A 21,800-nucleotide genomic window follows, 5' to 3' on the forward strand; every position below is an offset into this window, starting at 1 on the left:
ACTGAGGTCCAGATGGCCCTCACCAAGCCATTATCAGCTTGCACTTCCATCAAATTACGGCACAAAACATATTTGAGCTGAGGGGTGCAGAGAGAAATCAAACTAATGGGGCATGCGCAAGCCGCCCCTCTCTAGCCCAGTGTATTGACACACCATTTATATATGTAAAAAAATCATCTCTAGATGCTTCACAGAGATGTAAAGAACAAAATGGAGGCTTATTTTAGGAGGGGTGACAAAAAGCTTGGTGAAAGTGGTGGATTTTCAGAAGGGTCTTAAGAGAGGAGGGGGAAATGCAGAGGCAAAGGAGTTTAGGGCAGAAATTCTAAAGAGTGGGATCAGAGTGCTGAAGACATGGCTAGGAATAATGAGACAAAGGAATTAAGGGAAAATAACTAAGTCTGTAGAAGGAAGCTTAGAACTTTGGAAGGGGAGAAGTTGCAGTGCTGGAGAAGGTTACAGAGATAGGGAGGAACAAGGCTATGTGGGAATCGAACAAAAGGGTGAACATTCTTAGTTTGATGTTGGGACCAGATATCAATGTAAGTCAGTGAAGACAGATATGGTGAATGACTAGAACTTGCTTTAGGATAGACTACAAGTAGCAGAGCTTTGGATGAAATGGGGTTTACAGACATGGAGAATGGGAAGATGTGAATAGTTGAGTCTGGAGATGGCAAAGACATGGACGCAAGTTTCTGTAGCAGATAGGCTCAGGGAGGAGCAAAAGTAGGTGATTTTGTGGAGCTGCGGTATATGGGGTTGGAACTGAAAATAGTCAATCAACCAGGGGCAATATTGGGGCATCATGGGGAATCAGATAGACTGCACATGCTTAGACTGCATAACCCAAATCCTAATTCAACTCATGGCATGACATCTTGTTGAGAGATAGGGCAGAAGAGGAGGTGCTGGCCAACCACCACAAGCCAATGCCACTGATCAGTAAATTTCTGTATAGCTGCTCTTTTGATCTCTTTTATAAGAGGGTCAAATTAATGCCTATGCCAGAATTTTGATAATGTTTGAAGGCAGTTTTTTTGGCAAGGTATTAACATACACTTCTTTTTTCCTAGGCCTGGAAACAGATTGCTAGTACACCCAATGTTTTCAAGCATATCACATCACCTAGTGTTGTAACGACCACCACTTTTGCCAAGCACCAGCATAGCTACATACATTCTTAAGGAGGGGTCTTTTCCATCCATCATCGGTTCTTTAATGTCTCATCCGAAAGACAGCATTTCCAACAGTGCTTAAGCCCTGGAGTGGGATTTGAACCCAAACCTTTGTGATTCAGAGACTGGTGTGCTACCAACTGAGCCATGAGTGACATGGCCTACATTCTTAAGGAGGGAGCACCAATTCATGAGTTCATGAATAAGGAACAGGTGCTTATTTCCTGGAGAGCCAATATATGGCTCATGTTTTTACTGCATGGATTAGGGATTCCAATTCACAGGCGGTGCTTATGAAAGGAGATTGCCAGCTCAACAAGGTTAATTAAAAGCAGGATGCATATCCATGGAAATGTTGAGATGCATGCAGGAATCCACCATTTGAATCTGTGTGGTCATGGTTAACAACTTCCTGCACTGTAACCTGTGATGATTCTGTGGCAATTCAAGGCATATCTTCTCTCTTCTTCCTAGGCCATCCCTCAGGATTGAGGATGATATTCCCAGGAGGACAGAAAAAATGCTTTTGGGATGACCTCAAAGCATCGCTGAAGAGGTTAAACATCCCTGTCAGCTCATGGGTGTTCTTGGCTTGCGACCAACCCAAATAGCGAGGCCTCATTCAGGAATGCAACAAACTTGCTTCTACTCTGGTTCTATTGGCTCTGTGATGGCTGATAAGTCCAGTGTATGATTTTTTAAAAATTCTTTGATAGGTTGAGGGCATCACTGGCAAGGCCAGCATTTGTTGCCCATCCCTAATTGCCCTTGAACTGAATGGCTTGCTAGGCCATTTCAGAGGGCAGTTAAGAGTCAACCATTGCAGACTCTGCCATATGCAGGCCAGGTGGTGCTTGAAGGGTCAGGTAGGTAAGCTTTTTGGAGGTTTGTGCACTCTCTGTAATGATTAGACTTCGCCTCTGCATGTTCCCAACTAAGTCCCTCAATGTGTTCGGTGCCTTCCTGAATGAAGCTTTCCCATTTAGGTTGGTTACAAGCCAGTAATGCCTATGAGCATCTCTTCAGAACAACTCTAAAGCATTTCTTCTGTCCTCCTCGAAGTGTCCTGCTTCGACTGCATTCCGAGTAGAGTCGTTACTTTGGGAGTTTGGCATCAGGTATAAGGTCCTACCCAGAGGAGTTGATTTTGAGTGATTAGCGCCTCAATGCTGAACATGGTGGCTTGGAAGAGGATGCTGCAGTTGGATCACCATTTTTGCCACTGGATTTGGGGAAGGCACTGCCGGCGGTATTTCTCCTCAATGGCACCTAAAGCACTCAATGGGTCCTAAATACAGTGGCTATATCTCTTCTGAATCACTTCTGAGTATCTCTTCCGTTGGTTCAATGTCAATGAGGCTGGGGCCTCAAAATCACAATCACCTCTTCATAGCTGGCATGGTTGCTGATTAGCTGACCAAAAGTCAAAGTTGACCCATGATCCTCTCCTCCGAATTTGGCATTCCCACAGAGAGAATCATAGAACTTTATGGCACAGAATAAAGGCACATTTATCCATTTCCCTTTAAAAAAAACCATTCCGACTGGATTCTGCTTCCATTACTGTTTCTGGTGTGGCTTTCCATGTTCTAACTACGCTGTGTAAAAAATCTTCCTATCCTTTCCCTTCATTTTCTGGCAATGATTTTAGATTTATGCACCTCATTATTGACTCAATGATCAATAAACATAACTTATCTTATTTTATCAAAGCACTTCATAATTTTGAACATCTTTATAAGATTATCTCTTAACATTTTTATTTTAATGAAAAGAGTCCCACTTTCTGTGGTCTTTCCTCACAAATGAAGCTTCTCATTCCTGGCATCTATTATGGCACAGCCGATAGTAAATGCCAAGCTGCTCAAATCCCAAAGGGAAACTTGAAACAGCTGCCATAATTGTTTTGCAATTTGCATAAATTTCGTGATGTGTGCCTTGGCTTCAGTAGCGATAAGACCACTGAGTCTCATAGGTTTCTTACAAAACTAAATTAAAGCTTTATTAATAGAAGAAATGATTTTGAGTATAAACATAGATCTACAAATTACTATTATGATAACTTCTAAATCCCCTATTTAATCTAACTCCCAGTTGCACTTTCGTTAAGACACACAGGATTTAAAAGACCCAGGCAAAGAAACATGATACCCCGAACAATCCAATTCAAAGTGAGTTTCCTTAACTTCAGTTCTTTGTAGACAGCAGCTTGAGGCTTAGATGCTGAAGGAGTTTCACACTTGTTGGATCTTAGAATTCTTTCCTTTGCAAACAGTCTTCTCTCATTTATCCATATTTAGCCCTTTGAATGCAAATTCCCATTGTTTCACTATGTGTTTGGACTTTACCTCCCGGATAATAAAAATCTCTCATAGTACCAATTTTACCAGTAACCTTTGGGAAAAATAAATGCAGTGTTTCTTACTTCTCCTGGCTAGGTGACACATTTCATCACACCTTTGAAATCAATCTAGTCTGGTTTATTCAAAAATGCAAAAGTTCCCTTTACCTCTATGTTTACCTACTTAACATTTTAAACCTAGCTTATCTTTCAATACATCAAAGCCTTCAGACCAGTTACCTTTAATTCAATTAAGTCACACACACCCACACCATAGAAACAGACCCATAGACACATGCCCCACTATTACTCTACAATAAATTCCAATGACATTTTGAAAATTATTATATCTTCCTGACAGCATCATCCTGGTAAATCTCTTTTGTACGCTCTTCATGGTTTTGAGTTTTCCTAAAATAATACATCTGAAACTAGAAACGATGCGCTGAATTTTCCCATCTTAGGTTGTTTCTGGCCGGTGGGACAATGTTCGGGTCATGAACATTATTGGCAAAGCAGAGGGACTACTGGTACAGTTTTCTAGAGATGCCTAATTAAAGAAAGTGCCTCCGGAATCACTGTCCAATCAGAGATGGTGGCTTGTTTGAGGAGAAGAAAAAGAAACCTGATGGCAGCTTTCAATTTGTTAGACAATGGTTTGCGCCATGGAGGTCAACTCTGACTTAAGCATCACCTTGTGTGTCTCAGCACAGATGTTGTTGGCTTAGCAATGAGTGTATGCTGATGGAATTAACATGCCCCAGGACCTCTGAATTGGTGATCTTGGCCAGCCAAGAATTGTTAAGGATAAGTCTGAGACAGCAAAGATGAAAACTCTTCAGTCTTTTCTCCTGCCCAGCATGTGTTGTCCAGGTCTCACCATTGTAGAGGAGTGCACTGAGGACACAGGCTTGGTAGATTCAAAGTTTGGTGTTCTCAGTCAGGTTGCTGTCGTTCCACAGTGCCTTACTCAGCTTGGACATAACAACTGCAAGTTTTGCAATGTGTGTTTTTTTCATTCATCCACAGTGCTGTTAGGGAGGGAGTTCCAGGATTTTGACCCAGAGACAGTGAAGGAACAACATATTTTCAAGTCAGGCTGGTGAGTGACTTGTAGGGGAACCTCCAGGTGGTGATGTTCCCATGTGTCTGCTGCCCTTGTCCTTCCAGATGGTAGTGGTCGTGGGTTTGGAAGGTGCTGTCTAAGGGGCCTTGGTGAGTTCCTGCAGTGCATCTTGTAGATGGTACACACTGCTGCCACTGTGCATTAGTGGTGGAGGGAATGAATGTTTGTGGATGGGGTGCCAACCAAATGTACTTCTTTGTCCTGGATAGTATCAAGTTTCTTGAGTGTTGTTGGAGCTACACTCATCCAGGCAACACTCAAGAAGCTTGATTTCAGGAAAGAAAGACTTGCATTGATATTGTACTTTTCATGGCCATCGGATGTCTCAAAACACTTCAAAGCCTATGAAATACTCTTAAAGTGTAGTAAATTTGTAATGTATGAAATGCAGCAAACAATTTGCACAAAGCAAACTCCTATAAACTACAATGAGATAATGACCAGGTTATCTGTTTTTGTGATGTTGATTGAGGCATAAATATTGGCCAGGACACCAGGGATAACTCCTCTGCTCTTCTTCAAAATAGTGCCATGGCAGGAGTGCAATTTGGCATGAGATTGCAATCTGACTGGCAGCCTTCACTGTGTCTGCCGTGAGATTGTTGCTGAGGTGAATGGGAAAAGTGAGAGTGAAATGGAGGTGCAAAATGGCCAGAGGAAATGGCAGATACTTCTTCACCACCAACACTATCTGTGACGACAGTATCCAAGAGATAATGCCTTTGTCTGGAGATGACCTCAGGTTTGCCGATCTGCATTTTTAGGACTGAGGTTTGTCAGGGTGGTGGGGGCCCCGATAATGGGCTGGAAAGCCATGGGAAACCCACCTCAGCTGCAGATTAGGCCCATCTGGCAACTAATTAGTTGCTGTCGGAGCTCCCATCCCTTTAAAAGAGAGGAGACTGACTCTGTAATAATTATAGTTTTACATAGTGTGTAGTGAACTTTTAAGAATAATGCTCGTTAGGAAAGATCAGATGATGTATAGTAACCAATAGGAGAGTAGCGGGGGCTACCCCAGCAGACAGTGTAAAGAAATGAGTTGGAGTTGAAAGCAGACATATAGTTTCTGCTGGGTGCATTGTAAATAAACTTAATGTTTCCACCCAAGAAGTGTCTGCAGATCAACTCTATTGTCAATAGTAGCAGCTGAACCACACTCACAACAAATTGGCAATGTGGATAAAACAGGACTGAACAGAAAAAAAGTTAAAAAGAAATCAGCACTGTATCTCGCCCAGTGATTGCAAGTAGCAAGTTCCATTAGAATTGAAGGAGTTATCCTCTCTAAAAATGCCACAATTTGGGAGAATTGATCCTTTTGATCCAGCCATGGATGATTGGTCTCAATACATAGAACGCCTCACGTTCTTTTTTCAAGTGAACGAGATTACGGGGGAAGAGAAAAGGCGAGCGATCCACTTAAACACTTATGGGAAGAAAACCTACAGCTTGATTCAAAGTTTGATGGCACCTAGTGCCCCAGATTCGAAAAATTTCGATGAATTGGTATACATCGTGAAGGGTCATTATCAACCAAAGTGTTCAATACCGATGCAAAGGTTCAGGTTTAGTTCACAAAATAAAGCCCTGGGTGAGACAATTGCATACTATATGGCAAGTTTGAAGCAGCTAATGGAACATTGTGAGTTTGGTACATCTCTAAATGACATGCACAGAGATCGTTTAGTATGTGGTGTGAATGAGGACACTATTCAAAAAATATTATTATCCGAAGTCAAATTGGCTTTCAAGAAGGTGCTAGAGATAGCACTGGCCATAGAAAGTGCAGTAAGAGATTCAAAAGCCATAAGGGGCGCGCAAAATAGTGGCATTCACCGCATCGGGCAGGAAACTCCAGCCGAAAAAGGCATGAAAATGCAAGATTCTGCGAGAAGTGGGCAACAGTCCCTGCTAGCCAAAGAATAAAGGAAAATAACTTAGCAGTGAAATCAAAGAATAATTTTAATAAAGGTGGAAACAAGCAGTCTTTTAGCGATTGGCAGTTTAGAAAAATCAAATGCTAATATTGTTACAGAAATGGACAGATAATGAGACAGTGCAAGGAAAGTTTCAAGCAGGCTTGTAAACAAAAGAAGCTCAATGAAATCTACAATGTACAAGAGCCTGAAACAACAAATTCAGGATTTATTCGTCATTTAATCTGAAAGATAGAAAGACAGAACCAATATTTGTCACAGTGAAAGTAAATGGCAAACCTGTTAGAATGGAAGTGGACACGGGAGCTTCCACTACAGTAATTGGGGAACATACTTACAGATATGTGAATTATGGTGAACATCAAATAAGTTTAGAAGAAACAGCTGCCAAACTAAAAACACACACAGGTGAAGACATTCAAGTAAAAGGCATAAGTAGAGTAGCTGTTCATTATGGAAGTCAATCGCAAAGCTACTAGTGTTGGTATTCAGAGGCAGATGACCAAGCCTCCTAGAGTGAAATTGGCTAAGGGAAATCAACCTTGATTTGCCACTGAGATTCCAAAAGGGAGCAGGAAGCATTCCTGTTTTGGAAAAGGAGTGTGTGAGGACTCAACAGCCTGAAGAAACACAGGCTGTCTTAAGCCAAAACCTGGAAGAACAGCAAAAGAAACTCATAGGGACCCTGCCTGATGACAGAGTTAAAGACGAGGTGAGCAACATTCGCAGAGAAAAAGAAAACCTGTTGAAAGACCTTCATACACTATAAGTTGCCCTCAAATCAAATCACTCTGGCAAAGTATGAAGAGAAACAGAAAGAATTCAGCACTTCCCTGAACAAACTGAAGGAGGAGTTGGCAGAGAAGACACAACAATGTTCAATTTTCCAGGAGGCAGCAAATACAAAAAATAGACAGAAGAGCTGAAGAATCAGCTAAATGAAGCCAAAGAGGCTTTGGAAGCAAAAGTCGCAGAATTTTCCAAAAAGCAGACAGATAATGAAATTTTGGGACACTCAGCCACCGAGCTCAGACAAGTTGAGCTTGCATCTGAGAGAAGTCTGACCAATAGTGAAGTCAAAAGGAAGACCAAGATTAAATTCTGCACGAGAAAGAAGAAGGCATGTAGAAAGAAGATATAGAAATACTAATAGGACTTTCATTCTGGCTGCATTTGAATATACTTTCGTACATGGGCCTGGCAATCAAATCGCAAACGCCAATGCACTTAGTCATTTGCCCTCACAAGAAAATGATGAACATGTCCCAGTTTCACAGGAATTTGTTTTGCTGTTAAATTTCTTAGATTTCTGACCAGTATGCCCTCGACAGATCAGAGACTGGACAAGTCGGGACCCAGTCCTACCTCAATTATGGGAACAAGTGCTGCATGGTTGGTCACAAGAGCCCGAATCTGGTGAAATGAAACCGTACTTCAACAGAAGACATGAAATAATCAGCCAGGATGGCATCTTATTGCGGCGAACATGAATGATAATTCCTCCAAAGGGAAGGGAGCCACTTTTAATTGAACTACACAGCGCACATCTAGGAATTTCTCGAATGAAGACCATAGCACGCAGTTATCTATGGTGGCCTGGGATGGATGGCGAAATAGAGTTTAGTGAGGCATTGTGTGCAATGTCAGCAACTGCAAAAGTTGCCAACGACAGCTCCGTTATACCCTTGGGAGTGTCCAGGTAGACCCTGGATGTGGTTACACATTGACTACATTGGACCTTTCCTGAGATGTCGATGCCCATTCAAAAAGCTTGGACATATATGAAGTCAGGTCACCAACATCGACCACTACAATTGAGAAACTACGTTAAAGTTTTGCCATTCGTGGACAACTAGAAGTAGTCATTTCTGATAATGGCATGGCATTTACAAATGCTGAATTTCAACAGTTTATCAGCCTCAACGGTATCACTCATGTAAAAACTGCATCATACCACCCTATCTCAAATGGGCTGGCTGAAAGGGTGGTTCAAACATTCAAGGCAGGCGATTCCTTAACAACCAAGCTAGCACGCTTTCTTTTTCATTACAGGACTACCCCTCACACAACAACAGGTGTCACACCTGCAGAGTTATTTTTGAAACGCCATCTCAGGATGAGATTGAGCTTAGTAATGCCAAATTTAGAGGGAAAGGTGGAAGGAGTCAGGGAAGCCAGAAAACTAGATAAGACTGGCATAGTTATGAGAGGAAATTTACCACAGGGGAGAAGGTATATGTGAAGAACTTTGGAGAAGGACCAAAGTGGTTACTAGGTGAAATAAATGCAGTGACTGGACCTCAATCTTGCCACGTGGAGGTGGAAGGCCGGATTAAACGGAAACATGTGGACCATTTAAGGAAGAGAGTGACAAATCACCAAGATTTGGTTCCACCAGTGATCATGATTGGGTCTGTGTTTCCTGTTGAGGATACTCAACCCAGGACTGACATGTCTGATGTTCCTGTAAGAGTCGAGGATACAGGACTGCAAGTATCCACCGAAGCACCTGATGTTCAAGCAACCCTGGAAAAAGAGATTCCTAACAAAGAACCCGAAGTTGTGGAGCTGCAATATTCCACATGTACCAGGAAGCCACCTGAAAGACTGAACTTGCAAATTCCTCACTCAGTGTGAATATTTCGTAGTCTTGAAAAATATGTGCTTGTAAATATAATATATAGCCGAGTTAAAGGGCGAGGAATGCAGTAACTATGGTTTTATTTAGTGTGTAATGTACCTTTAAGAATAATGCAAATTAGGAAAATCACATGATCTGTAGTAACCAATAGGAGAGTAGCATGGGTTACCTCAGCAAACAATGTAAAAGTAGAGTTGGAATTGAAAGCACACGTGTAGTTGCTGCTGAGTGCATTGTAAATAAACTGAATGTTTCCTTCCAAGAAGTGTCTGCAGATCAATTCTATTATCAATAGTAGCAACTCGGCCACCTTTATAACAGATTCTAGGAGCTTACTGGCCAATCAGAGGACCAGCAGATCAGCAGCACCTCTGGGAGCTGTGGCCACTACTGGGACTTCTCTCAGTCAAGAGGACACAGTGATGGTCGCTGCACTTGCAAGAAGGTAAGGCGCCAAGCCAGTCAGGTAAGCCCCAGCAAGGGGTCTGGGGGGGAGGGGTGCAGGGTGGGGTGTCGCCATGATGGGGGAGCCCATTGCTGCCAGGAGTCCTCTCCGTGGGTCAGTGGGTGCCTAATTAGGCCAGATTAGCCCATAGGGAGGCTATCAGGGTTTACTAGGCAGTCTCCCCATGAGGTAGAGGGCCCACCTGCCACTGGTAAAATACCAGCGAGAGGGCTGTCCTCCACTTTTCCTGCTGCTGGTAATATGCCTGGGCAGTGGGAAGTTGATGGGCACACCACCCTCTGCCTTCCCTCTCCATTTTATGGGCCTCCCCACCTCTCAGGTTGTCCCTAGAGGGTTGGTAAAATCCAGTCCCTAATTTGCAGATTGCAAATTATTTTTGTGGTGCTCCAACCTCCTGTCATTCATTCCTGTGAGTTGACAAATGGCAGACACTGTGGGCTCCCACCGATAAAATTCCATTGCCCTTGAAACATGTCCGCTAATTGCTTCATTAACAACTACAATTGGCTTCCCACTGCTTTGGCGTGGGTTGTCATAAGTGCACAGCAGCTGCCTCTGGGAAAAGGTGGCAGAGACCACCATTTTTTCTAATTTCCCTTGCCTCTTCACCTCCCCTACTCCACCGTCTCCATGACTGCCTGAAAAAATTCCCCCTGGCTTCTACTTGTGACCTTATATCTTTACTCTTTTTCAAAAATTGCATTTATAAATCCTATGATCAACAACAACACCAATTTGCATTTATATATGTTTTTATTCACTCATGTAATGTGGGCATTGCTGGCTAGGTCAGCATTTATTGCCCATCCCTAATTGCCCTTGAGAAGGTTGTAGTGAGCTGCCTTCTTGAACTGTTGCAGTCCATGTGGTGTAGAAACACCCACAGTGCTGTTAGGAAGGGAGTTCCAGGATTTTCACCCAGCGGCAGTGAAGGAACGGTGATATATTTCCAAGTCAGGATGGTGTGTGGCTTGGGGAGGAATTTCTAGGTAGTGGTGTTCCCACATATCTGGTGCCCTCGTCCTTCTAGATGGTAATGGTTGTGGGTTGCAAGGTGCTGTCCGAGGAGGTTTTGTGAGTTCCTGTAGTGCATCTTGTAGATGGTACACACTACTGCCACTGTGCGTCGGTGGTGGAGGGAGTGAATGTTGGTGGATGGGTGTCAATCAGGCGAGCTGCTTTATCCTGGATGGTGTCAAGTTTCTTGAGTGTTGTTGGAACTGCACTCATCCAGGCAAGTGGGGAATATTCCATCACACTCCTGACTTGTGCCTTGTAGATTGTGGATAGTGGGCTTTTGGGGAGTCAGGAGGTGAGTTACTCGCTGCAGGATTCCTAGCTTCTGGACTGCTTTTGTAGCCACAGTATTTATATGGCTAGTCCAGTTCAGTTTCTGGTCAATCGTAACCCCCAGGAAGTTGATAGTAGGGGATTCAGAGGTGATAATGCCATTGAATGCCAAGGGGCGATGGTTAGATTCTCTCTTGTTGGAGATGGTCATTGTCTGGCACTTGTGTAGTGCAAATGTTGCTTGCCACTTGTCAGCCCAGGCCTGGTTATTGTCCAGGTCTTGCTACATTTGGACATGGACTGCTTCAGTATCTGAGGAGTCGCGAATGGTGCCCAAACGTTGTGCAATCATCAGCGAACATCCCCACTTCTGACCTTATGATGGAAAGAAGGTCGTTGATGAAGCAGCCAAAGATGGTTGGGCCTAGAACCCCACCCTGAGGAACTCCTGCAGTGATGTCCTGGAGCTGAGGTGACTGACCTCCAACAATCACAACCATTTTCCTTTATGCTAGGTATGACTCCAACCACTGGAGAGTTTCCCCCCGATTCCCATCGACTCCAGATTTGCTAGGGCTCCTTGATGGCACTCTCAGCCAAACGCTGCCTTGATGTCGAGGGTAGTCACTCTCACCTCACCTCTGGAGTTCGGCTCAAGGCTGTAATGAAGTCAGGCTGAGTGACCCTTGTGGAACCCAAACTGAGCATCAGTGAGCAGCATATTGTGAAGCAAGTGCCACTCGATAGCACTACTGATGACCCCTTCCATCACTTCACTGAAGATTGAGAGTAGACTGGTGGGGTGGTAATTGGCTGGGTTGGATTTGTCCTGCCTCTTGTGTACAGGACATATCTGGGCAATTTTCCACATTGCTGGGTAGATGCCAGTGTTGTAGCTGTACTGAAACAACTTGGCTAGCGGTGCGGCAAGTTCTGGAGCACAAGTCCTCAGTACTATTGCTGGAATATTGTCAGGGCCCATAGCCTTTGCAGGATCCCAGCTGTTTCTTGATATCACATGGAGTAAATCGAATAGGCTGAAGACTGGCATCTGTGGTGCTGGGAACCTCCGGAGGAGGCAGTAAAACAGTAATGTTGTAAAATATTCCATTGTGTTTCACAGGAATGTTACCAACCTAAATTGGACACAAAGTCACATGAGGTACTAGGACAGGTGACCAAATATTTGCTCAAAATTGAGAGAGAGGTAGAGACCTGAGACATTTAGTGAGGGAATACCAAAGCTGATGGCCTAGGCAACTGAACACACAGCCACCAATGCTGCAGTGAAGAAAATTGGAGATGCACAAAGGCCAGAACTGGAGGGATGCAGACATCTCTCCATTGTAGGGCTGGTGTGAGTCACAAAGATAAAGAGGGGGTAATGCTACGGAGAGATTTGAACACAACAACGTGACTTTTAAATTGCTGGACCGGGAAGCAATGTAGATCCGTGAACATAGGGGTTATGGGTAAATGGGACTTGGTGCAAGTCAGGATATGAGAAACAGAGTTTTGGATGTGCTGAAGTTTACAAAGAATAGAAGATGGGAGGAGAACATTGGAATAATTGAGTCTGGTGGTAATTAAAGCATGGGTGAAGGTTTCAGCAGGAGGTGGGCTAAGACAGGGGTGGGGATATGTGCATTTACTGAGCTGCAAGTAGGCTCTGTTGGTGATGGAGAGAATATAAGGTTGTCAGCTCAGCTCAAGATCAAATAGCATATCAGGAATCTCACATTCATTTATTAATAGCTTTACCAACTTCCTTTCCTACCTTTAAAAAATTGTCATAGAGTCATAGAGGTCTACAGCATAGAAAAAGGCCCTTCGGCCCATCACGTCTGCGCCAGTTGAACAAGTACCTAACTATTCTAATCCCATTTTCCAGCACTAAGCCCGTAGCATGGCATCGCAAGTGCACATCCAAATACTTCAAAAATGTTATGAGGTTTCTGCCTCTACCACCCTTTCAGGCAGTGAGTTCCAGTTTCCCACCACCCTCTGGGTGAAAAAATTCTTCTTCACATCCCCTCTAAACCTCCTGCCCCTTACCTTCAATCTATGCCTCCTGGTTATTGATCCCTCCACCAAGGGGAAAATTTTCTTCCTGTCTACCCTATCTATGCTCCTCATAATGCTCCTCAATCATGTCCCCCTCAATCTCCTCTGCTCCAGGGAAAATAACCCCAGTCCATCCAATCTCTCCTCATAACTAAAACTCTCCAGCTCAGGCAACATCCTGGTAAATCTCCTCTGCACTCTCTCTAGTGCAATCACATCCTTCCTATAATACGGATTCCAGAACTGCACGCAATACTCTAGCTGTGGCCTAACCAGCATTTTATGCAGTTCCAGCAATAACCTCCCTGCTCTTATATTCTATGCCTCAGCTAATAAAGGCAATTACCCCATATGCCTTCTTAGCCAACTTATCTACCTGTCCCACTACCTTAAGGAACCGGTGGACATTTACACCTAGGTCCCTCTGATCCTTGGTACTTCCCAGGATCCTACCATTCATCATGTATTCCCGTGCCTTGTTTGCCCTGCCCAAGTGCATCACCTCACACTCATCCGGATTAAATTCCATTTGCCACTGATCAGTCCATCTGACCAGCCCGCCTATATCCTCCTGTAATCTAAGGCTATCCACCTCACTATTTACCACCCCACCAATTTTTGTGTCATCCGCGAACTTACTGATCAACCCTCCTACATTCAAGTCTAAATCTTTTATATATGCCACAAACAGCAAGGGACCCAACACCGATCCCTGTGGAATCCCACTGGACACAGGCATCCAGTCACAAAAACACCCCTTGACCTTCACCTTCTGCTTCCTGCCACTCAGCCAATTCTGGATCCAATTTGCCAAATTGCCTTGGATCCCATGGGCTCTTACCTTTGTTGCCAGTCTCCCATGTGGGACCTTATCAAAAGCCTTGCTGAAGTCCAAGTAGACTACGTCAAATGCATTGCCCTCATCTACACACCTCTTCAAAAAATTCAATCAAATTGGTCAGGCATGACCTCCCCTTAACAAAACCATGCTGACTGTCCTTGATTAATCCCTGCCTCTCCAAGTGTAGATGAATTCTGTCCCTCAGAATTGCTTCCAATAGTTTCCCCACCACTGAGGTTAGACTGACTGGCCTATAGTTCCCTGGTTTATCCTTTCCTCCCTTCTTGAATAACGGTACCACATTGGCTGTCCTCCAGTCCTCTGGCACCTCTCCTGTGGCCAGAGAGGTATTGAAAATTATTGCCAGCACCCCTGCTATCTCCTCCCTTGCCTCACTCAACAGCCTAGGATACATTTCATCCAGGCCTGGAGATTTATTTAAGTCTGCCAGACCACTTAGAACCTCCCCCCTTTCAATGCTAATTTCTTTAATTATATCACAGTCTTTCTGCCTGATTTCCATACCCACGTCATCCCTCTCACTTGTGAACACCGACACGAAGTATTAATTTAGAACCCTACCTATGTCTTCTGGCTCCACACACAAATTACCACTATGGTCCTTAATGGGCCCTACTCTTTCCCTACTCTCACTCTTAATGTACTTGTAAAATAACTTCGGATTTTCCTTTATTTTACCTGCCAATGTTTTTTCATGCCCCTTGTTGCTCTCTTAATTTCCTTTTTAAGTTCCCCCTACACATTCTATACTCCTCCTACAGCTTCCACTGTTTTGAGCCCTCAGTATCTGCCATAAGCCTCCCTTTTTCTCTTTATCCAATCCTGTATATCCCTCGACATTCAGGGTTCCCTGGATTAGTTAGTCCCACCCTTTATCTTTACTGGTATATGTTGGCCCTGTACTTTCCCTATTTCCTTCTTGAATGAGTCCCACTGCTCTGATGCAGATTTACCTAAAAGTAGCTGCTCCCAGTCCACTCTGGCCAAATCATATCTCATCTTATTAAAATTGGCCTTCCCCCAATTTAGAACTCTGATTTCTGGCCCATCCTTGTCCTTTTCCATAACAACCTTGAATCTAATGGAGTTATGATCACTATCTGCAAAATGCTCGCCCACTGATACCTCTACCACTTGCCCGGCTTCATTCCCTAAAATTAACTCCAGGCCCGCCCGATCTCTTGTAGGACCTTCTACATACTGGTTTAAAAAGCTCTCCTGTATGCCTTTTAAGAATTCCGCTCCCTCTAAACCTATCACACTATGACTAACCCAGTTAATGTTGGGGAAGTTGAAATCCCCCACTGTTACTACCCTATTATTTTTACACTGTGTGCCAGATCTCTTCTACTGCTTATAAATTTTGCAACTTAGCATGTATTTCCTCTCCTTATTCTTCATCCCAAAATACATAGCCACATATTTCTCTGCACTAAAATTTCAACTGATAGCTACCTGTTCAAACTACTAACTTGCCAATTCCAATTCTCTTTAGATGGACTATTCCACAGGTTCTCTGTCCTCTACATAAAGCGATTCAGTCTAAACTGTTTATAACCAGGGACATGGGGTAGAAGCTTTGATGAGGAAAGGTGTACAGAGTTGGAACAAATTCAAATATTTTTTGAAGCTTTGATTTATCCCTTTAGGATTTTGAATAGTCGACTAATGTCTCCCCTCAACATTTCCTCCAGAGTAAATAACTCCAAGTTTGGAAATTCTCTAAAAACTGAGGTAAGTGCTTTCAATGGTCACTCGACGTTACAACTCGGGTGAAACAGGGAGACGTGAACCTATCAGAAGCTGGGAGTGACAGTTTACTGTTTCCTATAGAGACTATAATCCTGTGGAGAGCATGTTGTAACGCCTATGTATGCAATGTAAGGTTATTGGTCGCATTAAAATATTAATAAAGGTTATCTTTTCTGGAGTTTAGAGCATTAGTTGCCTACTGGGTAATGTTTAGAGGATATTGCTTTTAATTTGTTTGTTACAGCAAAAGTCTTAAAACTTGAAATCTCGTCATGCAAGTCCTTTAAGTCAGTCACTTGAAAAGTTGTCGGTCTCTACGGGGATTGCAACAACATAGCTATCCTTTAAATATTCATATCTGCCAAACTTAGGTAAAAGCTCTTATAATTAAGATGTTAATTTTTTTATTCTTTCATGGGATGTGGGTGTTGCTGGCAAGGTCAGCATTTGCCATCATACCAGGCTGGCTTGGATCAATTGCCACACCATTTCTAAGGGCAGTTAAGAGTCTGGAGTCACATGTAGGCCAGACCAGGTAAGGACAACAGATTTCATTCCCTAAAGGGCATTAGTGAACCAGGTGGTTTTTCATGACAATAGTTTCATGGTCACCATTACTGAGACTAGCTTTTGAATTCCAGATTATTAATTGAATTTAAATTCCACCAGCTCCCATGGTAGGATTTGAACCCATATCCCCAGATGATTAGCCTGGATTACTAGTCCAGTGACAGTACCACTACCCCACCCCAGGGTCCTTGATCCATGGGGAGGCCCACTGGTAACCACTTAAGTGCCTGAGAGGCACTTAATACATCACTCTTCCCCAAAGAAGGTAACGAGGGATCTCGCTGGCTCTCCAGCCAACGGGTGAGACCCCCATTGCCTAGATTAAATTCCGCCTGTTAACTCTGTTTCTCACTACAGGTACTCCTGACCTGTTGAGTATTTCCAGCATTTTCTGTTTTTATTTCAGATTTCCAGTCTCTGAAGTATTTTGATTTGCTGAACATAACTATAACTATAATTGTAGAAGCTATAACTATACTTGTAGAATTTACAGACACTTTAAATGGGCTTGCCATAAAAGGTTCACACACCCAACTGTGATGCTGTGCTGAAATGCAAGTGAAAAATACAGCACTATAATGACTGAAAATTTCAACTACCTGTCACCACGTCAGACCGAAACCCATGTGACAACATGGCTATAAATTTATTTTTCTGCTGAATAATGCTCAAGCTAGATAGTTGGGAACTTCTTGTGGTATATCAATAGAATTGTGCTAAAAAGTGCAAATACCAATGTCAAATCTTTAATTAACGGCATTTAATAGTACATGTTTGTATTGATTTACTTAACTGAATGAATGTAAACCAGGGACAAATAGTTACACAATCCATTGTACTTCTCCACTGATCAGGTAATACTGAAAGGAAAGGCTCACTTAAGAATTCAATTTTCAGACTGGATAGTTGAGAGTGCTCTTAGAACATGTCTTCAAAGATTATAGTGAAAATATTCAGAGAACCATTTTATTGTGTTTAAAAAAAAAGTACCTCTTTTGAGATTTTCTGCTCATCTTCAATATATTTCTGTTCTTTGGGAGTGATTGTTCTGATGCCTGCTCTTATCTGCACAGTATCATATACAACAAAAAATGTTTAATTCACAGTGGAAAATATTTCCCATGGTAATCTCATGACTGTGATAACAATTGTAGCACATTTACACCGGTGTTCTACAGAAAAATAAGACGTTTTATGTAACATAAAATCTCACGTACAGAATTACTAAAGAGTTATTTGACTAAAAATAGCATTTTAGGCAGTATGAAAAGGTGAAGTTAAGACTTACAACATTAAAAATCACATCCATTTCAAGATAGATGACCCCCTTTGTTGCCCCTGTCAGATTCTTGTTTTTCAAGACGTAGGCTTTCTGTTCACCATTTTGAATCTGTGGGAAAAGGACATGACAGCCGTCTGTCTCTCAGTCTCTGCTGAATACACTCCCCCAGCGACCTTTGACCCCCAGCTGCTGAAACTGACAGAGAACCCAAAACAACTGTGGCAACTCTGACAAGTACCTGTTCATTACCAGCACCAAGTCTGTCAAAAAAATTAACTATCGTGGGATTCAACGTAGCTGTGGATTGGGCATGCTAGAACTTTAGTGTTATTACTACAAATCTTGCTTGAGAAATGACAGACATATAGTCTGGAATTTTATTAAGTAAGAAAAACGAACGATGTGTCAGACAGATAAAACTTACAGTTAGCAAAGGTATGGCAACTTTGCCCAGGAAATCTGCAGTCCGATCCCGGTCTTCATCATAAACTGACACTTCCAGAACTGAGTGGATGTCCTTAATGTTGCTAAATGGGAGGCAGAGGAAGGGGAGTAAACAGTGAAGTGTAAATATATAAGTAATGAGTAATAAATATGAACCTTCATAAAAAGATGTATAAGCAGGCAGAAAAGGAGTAAAGAACAACATGTGAAAAGGCAGCTACAGACATAGAAAATTTAAAGAGAGGAACAAATGAGATGTAAAGGAAAGCTCAAATGTATAATGAAATTTTAGCAATGGGTAGAAAAAAATACAAAAAGAGTAAAGGAAAAGAAACCATGTCATAAATGAGAAGTTTGCAATTATATTGTGTCTTTAATGCAGAAATGTCTGAAGGTGCTGGGGGTGGGGATGGGGAAAGACAGTGGGGGGTGTGAAAAAATTAATTAAAGGAATAAGGGAATAAACAACATGCCTTTGTGTGATAATTAAGATAGGTGACAGTAGGCATGGATTGAAAGGATGTGTTTTTCAAAGGTTCATTGAGAAAGGGAAAATCAAATAGGTTTAGGGAGAAAATTTCAAAGCGTGCTCAAGGTGGTGGAGAGCTCTGTAATCAACAGTGGGGCTGGGGGAGGGGGATGTACATAATAACAGAATTGGAGGGCTGGCAAGCTTCCAGGGATAAGGTGGGGCATGGCATCAACAGAGCTTGAAGACAAGGCCAGGGATTTTAAAATGAACAAACTCGTGAACCAACGTAGGTCAGTCAGTCTGGGTATGATGGGTGAACAGGAATTCGTATGAGACAGGATACAAGGAGTTGGAGTTGGAACTTATGGAGAGTGAAGGATTAGTGGCCAGCAAACAGTTCACTGGAGAAATCAAGTCTCCTTGTGACAAAGCTTGGATAAGGGTTTTGGTGGCAAAGGCAGCAATGCTGCGAGGTGAAAGTGGTCATGCTGATGGATTGGTTGTGGGGTTTCAAGCTAACCTTTGGATCCACCAGGATCCCACAGTGCTTGAAATCTGACTAGAGCTAAAGCAACTGGCTGAAGAATGGGTGGAATCAATGGGGAGGGAACAGGATTTATGGTGGTAGCTGAAACAATCAGAGTAAAATTAGATTAATCCGTGACAATGTCAGAGCGCCAGTTTGACAGCACATAGATTGAGACAACTGGCGGAGAGTAGAAATGTGTCTCAAAATAAGGAAGCTGACCCTATGCCCATGAACAATGTCACCATCAGGTCAGTGTAGATAAGAAAAAGAAAGGGGCCAAGGATAAATCCCAGGAAGGAGCTCCAGAAGTGACAGTGCAGGATTGAGTGGAAAGAAAAGCTGGATGTGCTGACTGTAACCAAACAGGTAACAGTAAACTGCATATGGCCATTCCACAGATCTGGACAATTGGGAAGGATGATGGAAGAGAATGGACTGGTTGGCCATAATTGAACACTAGTAAATGTAATCAACCACAAAACAAGAAAAACAGTGTGAACTGCATTGAAAGCAACGAACATGGGAGGTGGAAATGGAAAAATGTAGATGCGAATATACAGATCCTACATTTCCGCTAAAGTTTCCTGATCAACTGCAGCAATTGTTTAAACACATGGAAAACAATTTAAACAGACATTTCTAACATTTTGTGCCATTTCTCTGGGGATTCTGCTGATGATTGTCTGGGAAAACCCTCCAGAAATTCCAGGTGATAAAGATGATTACTGTTAAACTGCTTTAAAAGAATAATACTGTAAGGATACTTGTAGTAGATACAGCATATGCCAATGTTGTAACAAAGGCATACTACTAAACTCTTGATTATTCAGGGACTGCAGGAGATAAAGATAATGATGATCACTGGCATAAGTTGAAGCTAGAACTAAAGTTGAACTCTGGAACTACTTTAAAGTGGACCCTGTGCATGAAAATGTTTGGTAAAAAGCTTTTCATTTATTTTAAACATATGGCAGTGATCTGAATCACAAAGGAACACATCACAATGACACATGATGATAACAAAAATAATACATTGCTCCTCTGTCCTCAAACAAAACAGATCTATTAAACAATATTTCACTGGCAGGGCGGACACTGGTTTGCAACCATAGACCACACAGCAACCAGGAAGAGAGGTTAGAGTGAGGATCTCTTTGCCTGATTTTTGCTAATTGGATTGTTTTCTTTAGAGCAGCCCTCTGAACCCAACTGCCCCAACCGTGGCCTACTTCTCTCAGTCTGAGTTCTTCAGGAACATAAAATAGTGTGAAGAACAAAATATCAATAGTATTGCAAAAGGAATGAGCCAGCAAGGGATCTTAAAGGAATGGAACCCCCATAAAGTTTGATGTACATGTTCCATGAAAGCTTCGGTTGAGACCTAGGCATTCAGACATATAGGTGCTCAGGGTCAGACTGGAGGCAGCAGGTGTACTTTAGGGTTGCTACCACTGCTTCCCAGGGCCTACTCGACCTATGTTCCCCAGGCAGGTCCCAGACAGCAATGGGATATGAGAGAAATCTGACTGGGTCCTGGGCCCTGCCCTCCTGTCATCAATTTATGTGCAATGTACAGCGGAGGAATAATCAGGGGCGATCTAAACAGGGGTATTGGATAGGAAGCACAAGTCAGCCAGTGAAGCATTTTATTACAATTCTCTGTTATGATTCTGTTCAATTTTATGTAGGGTCATGGAGATCAATCTCAGTCCTTTAAGCCCCACTATTGGATTATTAATGCTTACTTTTCTGCACAATAAAAGATGTCTGACTGCAAGGCTTATTAAAAGTACATTAATTTTATTCAGTAATATATATGCTCAATCAAAGACAAAAAGTGCTGGAAAAACTCAGCAGGCCTGACAGCATCTGTGGAGAGAAAGACAGAACTAATGTTTCAAGTCAAAACGTTAACTCTGCCTTTCTCTCCACAGATGCTGTCAGACATGCTGAGTTTTTCCTGCGCTTTTTGTTTTTGTTTCAGATTTCCAGCATCCGCAGTATTTTGCCTTTATATATAAGCTCAAGGTGTTTTTCCGATGCCTTCAGTTCCTGTGTGTTTGTTTCCTGAGTTGTGAATTTCTGTGTATATCCCATGTGCCTAATGTGCTCCCCTAGTTGACCATGTATCATTGGTGGATGGCTGCTCAGGAGCTGCTAATTTGCCTGGGATATAAAAAGATTCCAACTGTGTCTGTATCTAACCCCATAGTACCTGCATTTGTACCAGGAGTCTCCTTTGCAAGAGTTATTGCGTAACCAAAGACTGGCAGATCATATCAAACAGCATGTCCCTTCCGCTGTTCATAACGGGCAAGGCATAGACTGTACCCAATCAGCCCGTGCTTGCAAAACTTAAAACAGTGTCCAACATTAGAAGTGATTCTGCGATTGGACAACATTTGCCAAATAATCCTCAGCATGCTAAAAATTACACAGACAACCAATTTAAGATTGTCGGTCAGGGTCACAGAGTGGCGCGCTTGCAAGTACTGGAATCTACATATATTAATGCACACGGCCCTGTCCTTTGCAGACAGAAAGAACATGTACACACATTGCGCCTGTTTCAGCGAAACAAAATAGGCAATGGCCATTCGTTGGTTCATTCCTCAGGGCAATTCCTTGACCAATCAGAATCAAGCTGCCTGGTTTAAAATTTCAAACAATGCATGGCAGATAACTGTCAGTTACCATTAACCGGTGCATTCTTCATGGCAATGCCTCTACCAATCAGTGTCCATTTGCCAATCAATCAGTAATCTCTTCTCATACGGTATAATGTTGTTGCTTCCCCTGACATTGGTATTCTTGTGATTGTCCTGATGGGTCCAAGACAAAAT

General features: G+C 42.7%; 1 protein-coding gene across 9 annotated transcripts in view; it reads right to left on the reverse strand.

Moving 5' to 3' along the window:
• Positions 1-21,800, reverse strand: part of mctp1a (multiple C2 domains, transmembrane 1a) — a 576,914-nt gene that overhangs the window by 240,565 nt on the left and 314,549 nt on the right. For all 9 annotated transcript variants that reach the window (XR_013579823.1, XM_078565337.1, XM_078565331.1 and 6 more), the window contains 3 exons: positions 17,937-18,039; positions 17,519-17,620; positions 17,221-17,295 (listed from right to left, as the gene is read on the reverse strand). Coding sequence is in view for 8 of the 9 variants with exons in the window: in XM_078565337.1 (XP_078421463.1) it covers positions 17,221-17,295; positions 17,519-17,620; positions 17,937-18,039 (280 nt within the window). In the remaining variant the exon portion in view is untranslated. The remainder of the gene's footprint in view (positions 1-17,220; positions 17,296-17,518; positions 17,621-17,936; positions 18,040-21,800) is intronic.

This window comes from Cetorhinus maximus, chromosome 2, assembly GCF_964194155.1.
Source record: "Cetorhinus maximus chromosome 2, sCetMax3.hap1.1, whole genome shotgun sequence".
NCBI classification, from domain to species: domain Eukaryota; kingdom Metazoa; phylum Chordata; class Chondrichthyes; order Lamniformes; family Cetorhinidae; genus Cetorhinus; species Cetorhinus maximus.